Source organism: Rhinoraja longicauda, chromosome 38, assembly GCF_053455715.1.
Source record: "Rhinoraja longicauda isolate Sanriku21f chromosome 38, sRhiLon1.1, whole genome shotgun sequence".
NCBI classification, from domain to species: Eukaryota; Metazoa; Chordata; class Chondrichthyes; order Rajiformes; family Arhynchobatidae; genus Rhinoraja; species Rhinoraja longicauda.
In genome coordinates this window covers 5,450,944-5,470,283 of record NC_135990.1, presented here as the reverse complement: position 1 = coordinate 5,470,283, position 19,340 = coordinate 5,450,944, and the positions used below count along the sequence as shown (strand labels likewise).

The following is a 19,340-nucleotide window of genomic DNA, read 5'->3' as shown; positions in this document are numbered from 1 at the left end:
AGGGACTGGCCCAGTATTCATCGCCTTCATGCTGCTCGTTCTCTACTCCTGCAACCGGGAGCGACATCCCGGCAGCGCCAGATCCTTTGGTAACCTGGCAGAAGCGGGGTGGTGGTGCAGCGTGAGCCTCCCCCCATTGCCAGGGCAATGACGGGTGCAGTGGCACGAACCACGTCTATCTATCACCAGGAGACCTCGTACGGCCATAAGTGATGGGGGCAGTATTAGATCATTCGGCCCATCAAGTCTGCTCCGCCATTCAATCCTGGTTGAACTATCTCTCCCTCCAAACCCCATTCTCCTGCCTTCTCCCCATAACCCCTGACACCCGTACAAATCAATCACTCACCGTATGGCAGCCGCTGCCAACCCATGCCCAATGCAACGCTCTTCAAGAGTGTATTACTGCTCACGCTCTCCCAGCCGCCACCTGTTAACGGGCGCCTCTGTCCACTATAACTGAAATCTGTTTTATAGAGGTCCTTGATTGCGAGGACTTACATTAATTAACAATGCTGTCAAAACGTAAAAGCACATTCGATCTGTGAAATTGCAGCTTTGGCTTTTAGCTCATCTGCATGCAATAATTGAAGTGCTTTGACACTGTGGTTGCAGCTGATAACTTCAGTCGCTGGTATTGTTTGCAAAGTGTGGTGAGAAATAGACTTTTTAAGTGCATTTCGATATACAACCTTAAGCTTCAGGTTCAAATAGAATTAGATTGATTAAAAAGTTTAGTTTAGTTGAGAGATACAGCTTCAGCCCACCAAGACTGTGCTGACCAATGATCACCTGTACTATCCTACACACCCGGGACAATTTGCAGAGGCCAATTAATCTACATCTTTGGAATGTGGAGGGAAACCGGAGACCTGGGAAAAACTCCCCAAGAGTCGACAGCAAGGAGAATGTGCAACCTCCATACAGACAGCACCCGCAGTCAGGATCAAACATGGGTCTCTGTCGCTCCAAGGCAGCAGCTCGACAGCTGTGCCACTGTGTCATTTCTAAGATCCAACAAGGTAATTTTGAGAGTAAAAGAAAATTTACTCCACTGGCTTCACTACATTATTGTTATTTCAGCTATATTGTTATTTCGGTCCCATCCCGAAATGTCACCCATGCGTGTTGTCCAGATATGCTGCCTGACCCCCTGGCTCCCAGCCCCTTGTCGTCTTTCTGTAAACCAGCATCTGCAGTTCCTTGTCTCTATTCTATGCTGCCAATCCTTATCACTGTAGATCTCTTGGTCTGCTTGTGTGACAGACACCTTTAAGTAGGTTTTACTTTTTTTTTCTCACGGATGGTTGGGGGGGGGGGGGGGGGGGAGAAAGCATTCACACCAACTAGTGTTGCGTGCTAAGAATTAAGAACACTGTTTCTAGGCAACCTGTAGTTTACAAAATCGTATGTTTTAGACTTGAGTAAACAGTAGCGGTTTCCTCATTCTTCATTGTCGCTGTGTAATTGGTTATTCCGAGTCTGGGCTGCTCATTCAGAATTTCTTGAGAGGCATGAAAACAGGCTCTGGCAGAAGACACAAACTTGCCGGATGGCTTTTGTTCAATTTAAGTATATGTATGTTTCAAGAACCATCTGATTTGTTTTGATCCCCGAAGGCTAAAGGACATGAGTGCTGTCATCTCTTGGTTACCTTTGTAAGCAAGACGACTGCTGAAAAACAAGTTGCCATGGCAGAGTGAAAATATAAAGAAATAAGGAACAGCAAAATACTGATGGTTGACAGGTGCATCAGCATTCTTTAAGGTTTATGGGAACTTGATCATTGACTTGAATGTTTTTATCAGCTTTCCTGATTGATTATTGGTTGGTAGCACTGCTAAAATCCAAATGCCTCTGCCTACATGATGGCTTAATTGATTAATAACTGAGTGATGCCAAACAGCCATGGAGAGTTTAATTCCAGGTGACCTGTCTGAGGGAGTGGTGCGTTTCAACCAGTATTGCATCACTAGAGGAAAGCAGCCACAATTACCACTCATGTGGAATACTTGCTGAAAGCCCCATGTCAAATCTTGTTAATGAAGGACAACCTGGGGATTAATTTGTTCCTTTGCAATTGTAAACTCTACAGCATATCAAAGCAATGAATGCTGGCAATCGGGTCACATACTGGAGTGTGGCCTATTCCTATACCTTGACAAAGAATTAGATTAATAACACAAGCCATCAGCGCAAGGCTGGCCAGGTATCCTTCTGTTACTGCTTATACACAAGGAACTAAGTAGTCTTCTTGAGAACATAGGGCTGTTCATTGGGAATAATCTGCTGCTGTGAGCGGAGGCCCTGGAATCTGAACCTGGCCTTCCTATAGGGGGGCCTCCAGTCTGAGAGTATAACTTATTGCATCAAGCTGGTGAAAAGTTAATATTTCAGATTTTTCAGGTGTCCAACAAAGATTGATTAATTTCCCCTCTTGTTGCTACCCTCCAGCAGGTGCATACACTAGTTGAGAAAAATCTGTGTGATATGTAATAATTCTTTACTTGAGTCATTCAGAAAAGCTATTTGTCACTTTCAATTGTGGGTGGAAATTCTTCTTATTCACTAACTTATTGCAATGTTCTAACAGACTAATAAAATTTAACATTGAATCTTTTGGCTTCAGAAAGTTATGTAAGTCATAAGTTTCCAGAACAGACGGCGTCTATGAAGCAGTTAAGCTCGCAAACCTTTGCTTCGAGCATTTTATCAACATGCTGCTCGTTATTTTTTTTTTGTTTGTTTAACATCCACTCTAATTAGAATTTACTTTCTTATCAGTCCTTGGAACAGTCCATCTTTCCAGCTAACAGTGTTGGCTGGAGCTGTTTCAATGCCAGCTGTTTTAATATCCTGCAAGATATCAGCTCCTGCCATCTTTTCATTGTGTGTCTTCATCTCTGGCTGGAAGCTCCCATGGCTGCAGTCTTGGTTAGTTCACTAGTGACCGCGCAGGTAAACCCATATCCCATTGATCGCAGCTTTTACTGCTGCCATTTACTATTGTTCTCCATTTTTCCATTCCTCTCCCCCCCTGCTCCTGCTCCCAAATAATCTCACCTTTTCAAATGATGGCTTCTGTTGCGTTATGTGCAAACTCGAGGTATCTGTTCTGTGTGCGATTTATGATCGACCACATTGCTTTGCAAGAAGCTTGAGCTTTCCACTGAAGTCTTTTTGAGACATAATTTACAATGCATTTGGCTTTAATTTAGATTTCCTGTATTCTCCAGTGACTCAGTTCCACAATTACATAACCACTTTTAATGATTTCTGAACAGTGCGTCTAGTTTTCATTGCAGGCAGCTGTTCAGGGAGCAGTTATAATTCTAAGTGAAGCTTATTGGATTCCGGATTCGTGTTAGTCAGTTATCAAGTAGAATTACGTTGAAAATTGTTATTCCACACAATCAGATTGTTGAATTTCTCCAGTAAGGGATACCTGAACTTTCTCTTGAGTTGCTCTTTTAGGTCAGCCTTTGGTTGTTAGATTCAGGAAGCAGGAGGTGCCTTGCCACTTTCTCAGTTGCTTATATATTATCTTTGGAGTATTGTGAGCAATTTTGGGCACCTTATCTGAGGAAGGAGAGGGTCCAGAGGAAGTTTACTTATTTTCCTTATTGTGCCAGTTGGACAGTTGGTTAACCCAGGAATGGGTGGGTTAACATATGATGAGAGCTTGAAGGCACTGGACCTGTACTCACGACAAGAAACGTGCCAAATAGTGAAAGGCTTGGATAGAGTGGATGTGTAGAGGATATTTCCACTAGTGGGAGAGTCTAGGACTAGAGGTCATAGCCACAGAATTAAAGGATGTTTCTTTAGGAAGGAAATGAAGAGGAATTTCTTTAGTCAGAGGGTGGCGAATCTGTGGAATTCTTTGCTGCAGAAGACTGGAGGCCAAGTGGATGGATATTTTTAAGGCAGAGATATAGATTCTTGATTACCACAGGTGTCGGGTTATGGGGAGAAGGCAGGAGAATGGGGGGTAGGAAGGAGAGATAGATCAGCCATGATCGAATTGCAGAGTAGACTTGATGGGCCGAATTGCCAAATTCTGCTCCTATCACATGACCTTATGAGCTCTTGTTGATGTAACTAGTGTGTGTTGTTTGCCCATCTGCAGATGCATCAAGGGTGATTCACTGTATCAAAAGTCTGTCCATCCCACTACTCCTGGAGAGAGAAACTCAGTTTTAACTAGTTCCCAAACTGCAGTCTTTGCCATATCATATCATATATATACAGCCGGAAACAGGCCTTTTCGGCCCTCCAAGTCCGTGCCGCCCAGTGATCCCCGCACATTAACACTATCCTACACCCACTAGGGACAATTTTTACATTTACCCTGCCAATTAACCTACATATACACTAGTGAATTCTGACCACTGAAATGGCACAGTTATCACTTGCTTGCAGTAGTTGAGTCCATGCAGTAGTAGCCATTCTTCATGTAAATGGGGAAATATAACCAGATATATCAACTCTGGTCTATTGCCATTGAAGAAAATGTCCACCCTTTGAGAACCTAATTGTATTATTTTCCAAGAATGAAACCAGTGTGGTTTGTAATTTTGAGGACCCGTGCACAAGAATGACAAATGTGTGGATTTTTGTGAGCGCAATTAATACAAACTCAAGATAATGTTGCCTCGGTTGCCCATTTCATTTTTTAAGCTTAACCTATTTCTGGTAAAATGTGGAATTAATCTTTGAAAATTAATTTTTGATTATGGGTGTCGTTGACAAAAATTATTGTGGCTTCCTTGTGGCTACACCTGAGTAACTTGGCAGGTTAATTCAGATGGATTTTAAGATTCTGTCACATTGATGTACACTTCACGAAAGGGAAATGGTGAAATGGTTCACACTCACTTTTGCAAACTAAACAGAATTTAATTGATATTTGTATTTGAGCTTGCATTCTCTCTGCCTCAGAGTTAGGGAGAGGGCCAAATAAGATAATGTATCACAGGTAGATCGGGTGTTCAAGAAGGCCTTTGGTTCATTGGCTGTTGGGGTATTGAGTACAATTTGGGATCTTGTGTTAGTGGGGGGGGGGGGGGGGGGGGGAGATTTACTAGGGACCTGAAGGGGCAACTTTATCCCACAGAGTGGTAGGTATGTGGGACGAGCTGCCAGAGGCAGTAGCTGAGGTGGGTACTATAACAACATTTAAAAGGCATTTGGGCAGGTACATGGCTAGGAAAGGTTTAGGGGTATATGGACCAAACATGGGCAGGTGGGACAAGTGGAGATGGGGCATCTTGGTTGGCATGTGCAAGTTGGGCTGAAGGGCCTGTTTCCGTGCTATATGACTCCAACTCTGACTATCATTGATTCTGAGTATTTTCCTTATTGTGACAGTTGGTTTTCCTTTGCTTGTCTTATAGATTCGGGATTAGTTGTCCCTAGTATTTCATATGACTTGCACAAGAGGTTGCTGGCAGCTGCAGAACGACTTGGCCTATCATTGGAACGCAGACTGGAAATGACTGGAGTGTGTGCCAGCCAGATGACACTAACACTGCTGGGTGGGCCTAACAGGTACTTGTGTTAACACTCATCACTGTGCCTTTGGTTTAAAATGAATCACCTTTTGCCATTTGGGTATCCCCAGTGAATGTTTTTTGCTTTTTTTGGTGTCTACAAGCTTCTCCTGTATGTTTAGTTTGCTGGAAGATGTATTACTTTAGTTTAGAGATACAGCGCGGAAATAGGCCCTTCGGCCCACCGAGTTTGCACCGACCAGCGACCCCCGCACATTAACACTGTTCTACACACACTCGGGACAATTTACAGTTATACCAAGCCAATTAACCCACAAACCTGTACGCCTTTGGAGTGTGGGTGGAAACTCCGTACATACAAGCACCTGCAGTCAGGATCAAACCCAGATCTCTGACGCTGTAAGGCAGCAACTCTACTGCTGCCCAGTTATGGATGATCTTTTACTTTCTGTCCATGTTTCCAGGAATGATTGCAAACTGTTAAGCCACTTGAGAATCTCAAAAAATAACTTCCTTGAAGCGGAAGAAAACTAAAGCTGAACCATTTTTTATCCAATTTAATTTCCTCCATTTTTTTTAGCACCATTTAGTTATTTTTATTCATTCAATATTTATTTTCATGGAAGCACTCTTCAAGTAACCCATTTCCCCATCTTTAGTATCTAGCAGCTGTGCTCTATACCTTCACTCTCTGTGGGTTTTTTTTTAAAAGACTGAATGTTTGCTGCAGCAAGAAATGTTTCCTTTCTAAATTCTAAAACTTTAAAAATAGTATCAACAACAGAATTGTACTTAATATCGAAAAGCAGTAAGCACTTCAAAATATTAACTCCAATATGATTTGATGTCTAGGAAAAAAAACTGCAGATGCTGGTTTAAATCGAAGGTAGACACAAAATGCTGGAGTAATTCAGTGGGTCAGGCAGCATCTCGGGAGAGAAGGAATGGGTGACGTTTCGGGCTGAGACCCTTCTTTAGACTCAGATTTGATGTCTTATCGAAGCAGAGCTAGGAACATTTAGCTGTACCAGAATTAGGGTTCTAGAGTGGGTGAGAGACACTCGTTGAGACAGCATTTGTTACCACTATAAGTTAACTGCAACTTTCTGAACAAGCTCATGTCAGGTTGCCCAGGCTTTAGTGAGCCTGTTGAAAATTCAAGTTGAAATCCCCCTCTCCCAAAATTGAGTCTTCCAAACAGATCACCAAATAACATTCAGAATTGAATTCACCAGCATATTCTATAATGATCAAATGTGATAACACAACCTCAAGCAGACCAGGGGCCTAAACCTAGCTGTCTTGTCATCTGCAGTGTTTCGTACTGGTGTTGGGTTGAGTTTGTGTGCATGGTCTTTGTGTTGAGCATTTTGTAACAGATATTGCACATGAATCTATTCTCATAGTAACCCAGTTTAATTGACACCTTCATTATCCATTCCTACGCATTATATTTACATTGGCATCTTCAGTTTCCTTCTGATACTGAGATTCGCACAAGAGAATTTTAAAATTTTGATTATTACTGAGAGTCACTAGGTCCTGAGATCTTTGCTACAGAATGAATTGTCAACTGGCAAAGTATTTTGAGGATGAATGGAAGTCGTATAGTGCTTTCATGTTGAATTGAAACTAAGTTAGCTAGTCTTGGTCTCATAAATCGGGATGATATTTATTGTGTCGGAAGGAACTGCAGATGCTGGTTTAAATCGAAGATAGACACAATGCTGGAGTAACTCAGCGGCATAGGCAGCATCTCTGGAGAGAAGGAATGGGTGACGTTTCGGGCCGAGACCCTTCTTCAGACTGATGTCAGGAGTGGGAGGTACATAGATAAGTCAAGTCAAGTTTATTTGTCACATACACATACACGATGTGCAGTGAAATGAAAGTGGCAATGCCTGCGGATTGTGCACAAAAAAAGAATTACAGTTACAGCATATAAATAAAGTTAATAAGTTACTATAGTGTAGACAAAAATTTAGTCTCTGGAGTTATAAACGTTGACAGTCCTGATGGCCTGTGAAAAGAAACTCCGTCTCTTGTGTAAGGTGTAAGTGTAAGGTGTGAAAACAGGACAAAGGGGAATGCAGATCAAGGAAAATGTAGAATAGATCATTTAGTTGGGAGAAGGTAACAATAAAGCAAACAGATTTTTATTAACAATTTCTATTGTGTTCAAGGTTAAATCCCAAAAACGTCCACCAACGACCTACAGTTGCGTTACTGTGTGGGCCACATGTGAAGGGGGCTCAAGGAATCAGCTGTGGGCGCCATCTTGCCAATCATGAAGTGCAGATTATTTTGTTCTTGCCCAACTTTGTGAAGATGCTGGAATGCATCACCACTGAGCTTCAACTGTTTAGCAAGACGGACGGCAGGCAAGTGGCCAGTGTGAAAGGTATGATTGTCCAACCCATTCAAAACTCACTATTTGTCTATTGCAGGGCACAACACGTCACAGCAAAGACCTGTGCTAATGATCATTTGTTTTATTTTGAGCACTTAGACCTATTTCTGTAATTTAAACATATATTCGGGTTTTTTTCACTTTTATATATCAGTGCTTTTTGGGATTGTTGATTTTTTTTTAAAAATCTTGAATTTATTGCAAAAGCAGATAGAGACAAATGGCTGGAGTAACACAGCGGGTCAGCCAGCATCTCTAGAGAATAGGTAGAGGTAACATTTTAGGTCGATACCCTTCTTCAGACTTGAATTTATTGCAGTTTTGTGGTGGAGGAAAAGAGATGAGAAACAGTGAGGCTATAATGGGATTTGTTTGAGAATTTTTGTATTCAAGAACTCACTCAACATGGAGTCGATGAAAATCAACAAGCACGTACGTGTTCAGATCCTGTTGAGGACTGACATAGAAAGGTCGAAACATAGAAAATAGGTGCAGGAATAGGCTATTTGGCTCTTTGAGCCCGCACCGCCATTCAATATGTTCGTGGCTGATCATCCTAAATCAGTAATCGGAATCTGTTAATGACATGTGAATCAGTTATTGGCTCAGTATAGAATACATAGTTCCTGCCCAACTTTGATGCTGGAGTAGATCGCTGAGCTTCCGTGTATTTGCAGCTGACCTCCCTCGTCTCATTCTCTCTCGAACATGCGGTCTGATGTCCTCAGCCCAACTCTCTCAAATCCTGCGTTCCAGGACTTCTGAGAATTGCGACAGGGATTCAGACTTTTGATGACCTAATGTTTATGGGAGAATGAAACAAAGGGTTGGCCATGAATACACGAAGTTGAGTCCAAAAGACCTGAGGGTTTTGGAAAAGTGCCGAGGCACTTATGGAGGTAATATTTCCAGCGACAACACATTCTGGAGAGCAATGTCATTGAATAACAGATGCCTTAAATGTTGAGTTTGCAAGCATATAGCTATGAAGTAGCTTTACACTGAACTTGAAAAACATTGTGCCATTGCTTGCAGATGTGTTGTTTTAACCATAGAAAACACTGGATTACTCCAGCAGTTTGTCTTTTATTGTAAGTGTTGGATTTCTAAGGTTACTTTGGAGATCTTAGTTATGTGGAAACAGGGCTTCAGGTGTTTACTATGTGGGAGTGGAATTATTTTAAGTTGTGTTCATAATGCTTTCTCACCCCTGCCATCAGTCTACATGGTCTTGATCTTTTATTTCTGATAGCCCTATTACCTTCTTATATATGTGCTCTAAATTTTGCCTTTTACGCATCCTCAAGTTTAATTATTCTGTCATGAGTGGATGTGTTTTCAGTTAGAAAGGTTCAATGCACTAAAACAACCAACTGCTAATAGGGCACAAAATATTGGAGTAACTCAGCGGGGTCAGGTAGCATCTCTGGAGAACATGGATAGGTGGTGTCTTGGGTTCCTACTTCTGACTGTATGTTTTGGGAGGGGGTGGGGAGAAAGCTTGGAGAGCGAAGAGGCAGGGCAAAACGTGGCACGGTGGGAGAGTAGTGAGAGTGGATTTTGGAGAACTGTCAGAGTGAGGAGGAGAACCTAAAAGTAGGCAACTCCTTACATTTCCATCTCCACGATAATCCTTTATAAAATGTTCAATGTGTTAGTGCTTATGGTCCCTATATATTTTTTTACGTCAGTTTTTGTTTTCATATAAAGGTCCTTTTAGTGTTTTGCAGTGTTAAATGTGGTACCTAAATAGACATTATTTTCTAACCACCAAACGCTATTCTTGCTCTGTGGGCCATTCGCCAGGTGAGCCTTTTTCGTGGTGGGGGGGGGGGGCGGAAGTTGAATTGGCATATTGTTTTCAGTTGTTCCTGCTTTTGTTGTACCTGGCACTTTGCAGGACAAATGAGTTTGCTTGTTCTGCATTGTAGTTTTCCTGAAAAGTATGAGCAAGACAACAGAAGGCATATTATACCCTCAGAAGTTCTGTAAATCAATGCACTTTTATTTAAACAATGGGCAACATTTATTGGAAAGTGTGTTGGCTGCTAAATGTTTTTTCCCCATGTTATTATAATTCATCTTGGATTGCAGTAAAACCTTTGGCCTGACCATCCAGAGCTGATTTGTGGGTTTTTTTCTTTCAACTTCAATGAAACAGCCACCATCCTTCCATCTCCTTCCCAAAACCTAGTTGTCTTCCCAGTTCTCCTAGAGGCTCTGGCTTTTACTACGGAAAAACTTGGGTGCTGGCCCAGGAAGTTGCTGAATCTAGATCAAGATTGTTTTTACAACATAGACGCCTGAAGCCATTTTCCCTGACATTTCAAACATGTTGTTTCCAGCTATGACTAGATCAACAAAACGGCATTCTACACCTTTTGTTTCTCGAGCTACCTGAACACAGATGATCGTAAGATCTTCAAACCATGTTGGTAGTCTTGCAGTTCCTTCACAAGTGGCTTCCAAATGGGTTATTTTTGGCAAAATATTTTTTTGGAAGTCATTAATTAATGTTCCTGGTTCTTTCAAGAATTCCACCTCCAGTATGAGATCAGATAGGAAATTGCTCTCGAATGAATGCCAGTAAAGTTCCAATGGCCAAGTCATGTTTTTCGCTCAAATTAAAGGAAATGAGAATGTGCTTTTGGCTCCTGACCATTACTGTTTCCTTCACATCCAATCTCAAAACTACTCGCACCTGGAGCACTTTAACTCTGGGTTCTTGTACTTAAAAACTGAAAACTCTTGTTGTCTTGGACAGTGTGGGCCGAAGGGCCTATTCCTGTGCTATATTCCTGTGCTATTATCTGAATGGTGTCAAGTTAGGAAAAGGGGACGTACAACGAGATCTGGGTGTCCTCGTGCATCAGTCACTGAAAGGAAGCATGCAGGTACAGCAGGCAGTGAAGAAAGCCAATGGAATGTTGGCCTTCATAACAAGAGGAGTTGAGTATACGAGCAGTTGTACAGGGCCCTAGTGAGACCGCACCTGGAGTACTGTGTGCAGTTTTGGTCTCAATTTGAGGAAGGACATTCTTGCTATTGAGGGCGTGCAGCGTAGGTTTACTAGGTTAATTCCCGGAATGGCGGGACTGTCGTATGTTGAAAGACTGGAGTGACTAGGCTTGTATGCACTGGAATTTAGAAGGATGAGAGGGGATCTTATCGAAACATATAAGGTTATTAAGGGGTTGGACACGTTAGAGGCAGGAAACATGTTCCCAATGTTGGGGGAGTCCAGAACCAGGGGCCACAGTTTAAGAATAAGGGGTAGGCCATTTAGAACGGAGATGAGAAAAAACGTTTTCAGTCAGAGTTGTAAATCTGTGGAATTCTCTGCCTCAGAAGGCAGTGGAGGCCAATTCTCTGAATGCATTCAAGAGAGAGCTAGATAGAGCTCTTAAGGATAGCGGAGTCAGGGGGTACGGGGAGAGGGCAGGAACAGGGTACTGATTGAGAATGATCAGCCATGATCACATTGAATGGCGGTGCTGGCTCGAAGGGCCGAATGGCCTCCTCCTGCACCTATTGTCTATATTGTTCTATGTTCCTTATTCCTTGCATTGATGTTAGTGGATGCCATTAATCTTGCCTTTGGGCAATCACTTGCTTATGACTTGACGCCAGTTATGATTCCATTACGATCATACCCATATGTGGGGGTGCGTGGGAAGGGAGGGGGTGGTTGGGGGTAACCTTTTTTAATCTCTTTCCTCAACGGAGATGCGACTTTTTAAAATCGTATCTCAGTCTGCACTGCAGCCTTAACATCGTGGAGCTGGTGGTCCCTTTGTTAGTGATCGACTGCGGGAGCTCCAACCGCAGGAGCTTCGACCGCCCCGATTGCGGGAGCTTCGATCGCCCCGACCACGGGAGGAAAGAAGATATAAGTTATTTGCCTCCCATCACAATGGGGGAATGTGAGGTCGCTGAAAAAACAAAATGGTCGTGGTGAGGGAGTGCCATGAGTGCAGTGAACTCTGTGTTGCGGGGACATGGCTCCATGAAGACATCCCGGTTTCCAGTGCAACTGTGGACGGCTTTATGACCTTTTCGGGCGGACAGGGACTGCAGAGAGAGTGACAGAGGTCGGTACTCTGGTCACATCACTGTGAAGTTGCGTGTGTGTGGCAGGACATTGAACTGATGGCTGTGGGTCTCTGCTTATGCTGTGTGCCCTGGGGATTCTCGCATGCCGTTGTGGTGGCTGTTTAAGTCTATGTTTAATTTTTATGTGGCTATGTATCTTGTTGCTTTTTTGTACGACTATTGGCAAATCAAATTCCTTGTATGTTTACATACTTGGCTAATAAATTAATTACAATTACAATTCTGCAAGAGTTCAACACTATTCTTGAAAGTGAAAATAGACATTTTTGCATAGAAAATTCCATCTTGGGAATATTATTAAGTATTCCTTCCCCAATGTATCCCCTGCCATTTTGAGTCTCATGATAGTCTGCAGACTGTGCGTGAATGTCTATTGTCTTCTGTTTGTGATTAGAGCCTACAGGGTTCCTGAACTAGAGCCAGCAGCTGAAACTTGGGTTATATTCATAGCAGAGGGAGGAAAAGATTTGGTGTTCCAACATGTGTTTAATGATGGTGCTCACATTTGATTGTGCAAAGTGTTCACATTTTGATTGTCCTTCAAAAATGTTGCTCTTGGACTCCAGAGAAGTCTGGCAGCCTGTCTCTACACAGCAAGGCTTCTTAAATAGCAACATAAGCAATCTATTCTGTCTTTTGACATATTAGCGAAGGGATAAATATTGACCAGGCAACGTGAAGAACTTGCTACGTTAAAACAAAATAATGGGTCATAGGATCTGTCTCTAATGTCACCTTAAAGATGAAACTTTTCATAATGCAGCACTCCCTCATTGCTGCACTGAAGTGTCTGCATTCATCATACATGACCAATAGACAATAGGTGCAGGCGGAGGCCATTCGGCCCTTCGAGCCAGCACCGCCATTCAATGTGATCATGGCTGATCATTCTCAATCAGTACCCCGTTCCTGCCTTCTCCCCATACCCCCCGACTCCGCTATCCTTAAGAGCTCTATCTAGCTCTCTCTTGAATGCATTCAGAGAATTGGCTTCCACTGCCTTCTGAGGCAGAGAATTCCACAGATTCACAACTCTGACTGAAAAAGTTTTTCCTCATCTCAGTTCTAACTGGCCTACCCCTTATTCTTAAACTGTGGCCCCTTGTTCTGGACTCCCCCAACATTGGGAACATGTTTCCTGCCTCTAACGTGTCCAACCCCTTAATAATCTTATATGTTTCGATAAGATCTCATCTCATCCTTCTAAATTCCAGTGTGTACAAGCCTAGTCGCTCCAGTCTTTCAACATATGATAGTCCCGCCATTCCGGGAATTAACCATAATGCTATATTTCACACCAATTCCCTGTTCCAAATGTCCTGTGCCATGATCTCTCATATTTTGTGCAGCTAAACCCAGTATTACATTCTGTCTGTGCCCAAGCAGAGTATACAATGCAAGGAATAAGTTAGAACATAGAACAGTACAGCACAGGAACGTGCCCTTCGACCAACAATGTTAAGGCCGAACTTGATGCCACGTTAAATTGATCTTGTCTGCATGTACATCATCTATATTCCTCTTTTCCCTTCACTTACACATTGACCCCCCTGCACTGTCCTGTCTGCTCCTCTGAATTACACATGCTCCATACAAGCTGACTGATCAGATAACTTGATTGGCTATTGTTTGATGGATTGTGTTCAGAAAGCGAAGGATCTTTTTTCTATGTACTACAGAGCCGTGATTTGATGTCTTCATAGAAATATGGTGTCCGTGCCTTTGCAGTATCTCCTCAGTCATGAACTTTAAATTTCAGTTTAGATTATGTACAAACTGTGGAATGTGACTTGGTGGAGATCGTGCTAGCACAGAGCCAAGCTGATAATCCAGTTTTACTTTAAATCTTCATCCAACGCACAATAATGGTGCATTTCCAAAAACAGAGTTCAAGTCTCAATTTGTGGCAAATGCCATAAAACGGGAACACTTTGCATGCTCTTGGAACATGGTGGTGGTGCACTTCAGTGGAATTATCTCCCACATGCCTTTTCCCGAATAATCTTTTTCCTTTCTAAATTTCCAGACTTGCCAGACACTCCCGTTGACTTGGTGATCAATTGCCTTGACTGCCACGAGAACCCATACCTTCGCGAGCAGCCTTGGTACAGAGCAGCCGTCGAATGGGCCAACCAGAACCGGGCGCCAGTGCTGAGCATCGACCCGCCCGTGGGTGAATTGGAGCATGTCATCGATGCCAAGTGGTCTTTAGCTCTTGGCTTGCCTTTGCCACTGGGAGAGAGTGCTGGGCGACTGTATCTCTGTGATATTGGGATACCAAAGAAGGTTTTCCAGGAAGTGGGAATCTCCTACCACTCGCCTTTTGGCTGCAAGTTTGTCATACCTTTGCACTCTGCATGATCATGGCTCAGTGCAGAAGAAGAGGAAGGTACAAACCGTAAAACACTACGCCAACTGGCAGAGAGAAAAGTCTGGTGAAGAATTTGAAGCCTTAATGGACAACTGACTTGGGTTTAAATGATCTTTATTGTATAACGGATTGTTTTTTGACGCAAGGAGAGCGGAGTGTCCTGTTGCGACTTGTGCAATATCACATTCCAGTAAGGGATGGTTGTGCTCAAGGCGGTTATTGCTTTGCATTTTAGCCATGTCCCTATGCAAATTACTGTGCTTTTACAGAGAAGGCTGCGCACAGTACTCTTCATTACAATTCTAAGTTCTTTAACAGTGTTAGAAAGAGAACCAACATGGAGCGTTGTTCAATTGTCCCACGGCCCTTTGCTGTCATGTGGAGAATTTCAATCTCAAACTGGAACAGGCTTAAAAATTGGTAGTTATTCATAAAGGAAGACATGGTGGCATTGACTGTGTAGGAACGAAACATGGTGGCATAGACTCTTATCTTTGCACCATTTTAGAATTGTTGGAATATTTTGTCAGTGATGGTGGTTTGAAATAATTCTAAACCCTGTTTTATAATGCAGCTAACATGTGTTGTTTTTTGTCAGAATACTGACTTTTCATCGTACACAAGGTATCAAAACGCATGTATTGCCATCTTTGGAATGCAGGAACGGCATTATCTTGTGTAGTGCAGACTGTAAAATAACTCCAGTGAAATTTCAATTTTGAAGGAATGAAATAGATGCATGATTCTCTTTCTGACTTAAATTGGATGAATGGTTTTCAACAGTAGTTGTAGTTTCAAACATTCCCAGTCTTGGGTTGCCATTTTGAATGGAACCCTGGTAGTACTGGCTCCATTTCTCCAGTGGTCGAATTTTAAATCTATCTGATATGAAATGGCTTTGAGAATAATGGGCGGGTATAGTAAGACTAATCTGAACAAGGATTTTGAGTGGGGTCCAAGGTTCAAAATAGTCCTTTACCGTATGGTATCAGTTTAATGATTGTGCTACTTTTGAGGGAAGGATAAGGATTTGGTTTTGTTTGCCAGGTTAGTTAAGTACAGAATATTTTTGCACAGTTATAAGGGGACAGCACTGAATTAGTTTGGTGGGCATTGTAATAAACCAAGTAATTTCAGCAAGGAAAAAGCCAAATGACCTCCAAATGCAGCTGATGGCAGGAAGAAGGACAAAGCAAACGGAAAGGTGAGGCTGATTTCAAAGTTGAGCAGAGCTGCAAAATGTAGAAGAGCCTAGAATCTAGTTCAAAATATACACAAAAAACTGAAGCCAGCAGTGTAATAAACAGACCATCATTGTGCCCCTAATCTAATTAAATATTTCATGTAATTTTGTTATGATTAGATTAACAGAGAATTGTGGAAAATGAATGAAGAGTTTAAAAGGTACCCCGGGTTGTTTGGGAGTTATTCTTTACACTGACGCTCTTGTGTGCCTGAATTTATGTCATAACCTCGTGCTACTTGCATTCTAACCATGTGACGTTCATAGTATTCAATAAGTGAAAAGGTGAGCATTTTGTTATTTATGCTGGCTAACAGTGGCACATGACCCAATCATCAAAGGCACAATATGTAGTGTGGATCGATTCTTTGTTCCTCAAGTGTCACTACATGCCCCAGTTACAGGTCTTGCTTGGACAATCGTAACCTATTCTCTATAAATGTAGGAAATGGAGGAAAAGCAAGTCCAGAGAGTGGCTTCTGAATGTTTATGATAACTGCTGAACCCCTTGTGAACTCCGAATTGTATCCTCTTGAAAGGCAAAGCTGTCCATTATTTCTTTCTCTTTTGAGACACGAAAGTAGTCTCCACTGACTTGACTTCTTAAAATGAGTGCAGAGGGATTTCTCTGAAGATGCTACTTGGGTTTTCCCTTGCGTCACTTGATAGTATTAATATTTGTAGAAGCTGATGAAGATTCTTTAATCTAACTTGCTGAATCGTTCAAACTTTCACTGAGGTCTCCAAGCGATTTCCTGTTCGATGCCAATGTTTACACAACGCGTCCTTGTCCGTTCCCCTCTCTGTAGTTTCTTCAACTGTGTCCTTGAAAAGCGCAGTTGCAGTCACGTTTGTTGGAAGATCACGGCTGCCCAATACCAAGTGATAATATTTAGAACCAGGTTATCTATTTGTTGAAGCACTAACATTAGTTGGTTCTCCTTGCATCCATCCATCTACTTTCAGGAACAATGGTGAAAGGATTGGAAAAATTTGGGTAGCGGGTTTGAAATCTTAGCCATCGCAAAGAATTCCAAGTTGATTTGTTTACTTAGCTTATTTTAAACATATCATAGAACAGCAGGCCTTTAATTTTAAGATCTTGGTATCGTCTTTACCTTTAAGGGCCAACATAGAAATGTTGGCAACATTGCTCATGTTGTGGATACCAAGAATGTCACCATGCCCAGTGCCTTGGCGTTCTTCCTGAGAAAAAGTCTGGCCCATACACTGTCGACAGTACTGGATATGTACTTTAAATGAAACCACGCACAATTATGGTAGGATGAAGCTTTTGTGGGCAAGGACTTTAATTCACGAAATTTGGCGAACAGCCACTGTCAACAAATCTGCCCTATTTTTAAGTGGTTTCAGAAAGCATCACATTATTTAGCTTGAAGATAGACACAAAATGCTGGAGTAACTCAGCGGGACAGGCAGCATCTCTGGAGAGAAGGAATGGGTGACGTTTCGGGTCGAGACCGTTCTTCAGACCGAAACGTCGCCAATTCCTTCTCTCCAGAGATGCTTCCTGTCCCGCTGTTACTCCTGCATTTTGTGTCTATCTTCGATTTAAACCAGCATCTGCAATTCTTTCCTGCAATTTATTCTGTGGGAAAATAACTGCAGATGCTGGTACAAATCGAAGGTATCACAATATGCTGGAGTAACTCAGCGGGTCAGGCAGCACCTCAGGAGAGAAGGAATGGGCGACGCTTCGGGTCGAGACGTCTGAGGATCTGAAGAAGGGTTTCGACCCGAAACGTCACCCATTCCTTCTCTCCTGAGATGCTGCCTGACCCGCTGAGTTACTCCAGCATTTTGTGATACCTTATTCTTTATTCTGATTATTAAAAAATCTCTGCACCACAACAATTAATATTATCCAGCTGCTATTGCAGTGGAGTGCCAACTTCTGTTCAGAAGGAAGTCAGATTTGTGGATAAACTGCTTCAAAGATGCCCGCATTATCAATGCCTCAATGTCCATGGCTCCTTGTTCAGTGATGAGCAGAATCTCAATATCCTGGTGCGTTTGGGGAAATGTGGTGTTCTCCATTAAATACTACCATGTACATCAATGAACATTCAGGTTTGAAGTTGCAGCATCACATTCTCTGCCCCAGAGACGTGAGCAGAGCATGCAGAACATACCTGACCCAGGACTAATCAAGACATCTCTGTACAATTGTGAATCTTTAACCAGTTCCAGAAGTGGCAATTCCTAAAGGGAGGAAGTACTTGGCCTTGATTTGTCCTCACTCATTAAAAAAAAATGGTGCTATTATCTGCCGTATGTATGAATCTTTTGATGTAGTGGCAGCACTGATTTGACGGGGTGGGTAGTTTTGTCAAGGCCTATCTTCCTTAAAATAGTTACTTTTAGTGATTATGCATTCTATCAACGTTGATCAACAACTTGATTATTTCTGCTCTAGTTCCTTGGCCTACTTTTACATATGCAAACCATTTCAAACTCTGCTCTCTGGAGTGTTGCAAGCCCCTTGCCTCCAACCTTAACTGAAATCCATGGATGACTATTGACTATGACTCTAGGCCTCCCAGGCAAGGCAGGCAGATGTGATCCAGTTTAGCCTTCTAATGTACAAGAAAATAACTGCAGATGCTGGTACAAATCGATTTATTCACAAAATGCTGGAGTAACTCAGCAGGTCAGGCAGCATCTCGGGAGAGAAGGAATGGGTGACCCGAAACGTCACCCATTCCTTCTCTCCCGAGATGCTGCCTGACCTGCTGAGTTACTCCAGCATTTTGTGAATAAATAGCCTTCTAATGTGTTCGTTTTGCCATTTACTTTGGGGAACGATTTGGGGAAAAGTGGAACAGGTTTACCACACCTCCTAGTTTCCTGCCAGTGGAGGACACTAATGCTCACACCACAGTTTAGATTTAGACTCGAGTTGGTGCAGATGAAGCCATTAGACGTTCATTTTCCAAGAGGTCATGAATTGGCAGCTTGAAGAATTGCAGGAACAGCATGCCCAAGTTGGAGAGAGAAAATGGAGGATGCAAAGGTGTTTGTATGTTGGTGATCGTCTTGCTTTCCAAAACTTGTAACCTTCTACAAGCACATGCAGTTCCAGGTCTTGAACTACTCGCTCAACTTTATAGGGAAAGGTTGCTAGCAATTCATCATGGTCAACACTCCCTCAAAGTAAAGCGCAATCATTTTAAACCTCAACTGCATGAATAAAAGGATCAGAATTACTGCTGGGAAATAAAATACTGACATATTGGTGCCCTATGTTTCTGCACAAGGTTTAGCCTGGTTACTGTAGTTTATGAAACTCTCCCTAGAGGATTTCAGATCAAATATTTATTGGTCCTTCATGTTTACATTTCTCACAACTGGCACCAATAACTTATTTCTCGAAGTAGAATTGGCCACAGTTTATCACACAATGATTAATCACACAAAGAGTGGGAACTCTTCCATCCAAGCTTTGGGAGTATGTTTTGCTGCAGCAATGTTTAACTGTTAAGCTGTGTTGTAGGGTGCCAGTGTTGCTTCACCCCACCCCTTCCTGGCCATTTTCTACTACTGTGGCCAGCAGCGTTAAAACGTCTCTTCATTGGAAGGTAATCGCTTAACTGAATATCAGCAATATGTAAAGACATTGAGCAAATTTAGATAATAATTGAAGCGGATAATTTGTACGCTGGTTTGCAA

The 19,340-nt window shown here is 42.4% G+C and overlaps 1 protein-coding gene across 2 annotated transcripts in view; it reads left to right on the top strand.

Annotated features, from left to right (window-relative positions):
- Positions 1 to 18,356, top strand: part of edc3 (enhancer of mRNA decapping 3 homolog (S. cerevisiae)) — a 92,716-nt gene extending 74,360 nt beyond the window's left edge. Inside the window, exons 6-8 of one of the 2 annotated variants that reach the window (XM_078430081.1) lie at positions 5,397 to 5,550; positions 7,697 to 7,914; positions 14,063 to 18,356. In XM_078430081.1, coding sequence (XP_078286207.1) covers positions 5,397 to 5,550; positions 7,697 to 7,914; positions 14,063 to 14,397 — 707 coding nt within the window. In that variant the 3' untranslated portion in view covers positions 14,398 to 18,356. The remainder of the gene's footprint in view (positions 1 to 5,396; positions 5,551 to 7,696; positions 7,915 to 14,062) is intronic. The other variant, XM_078430079.1, reaches the window with a different exon arrangement.
- Positions 18,357 to 19,340: the final 984 nt, after the last annotated feature.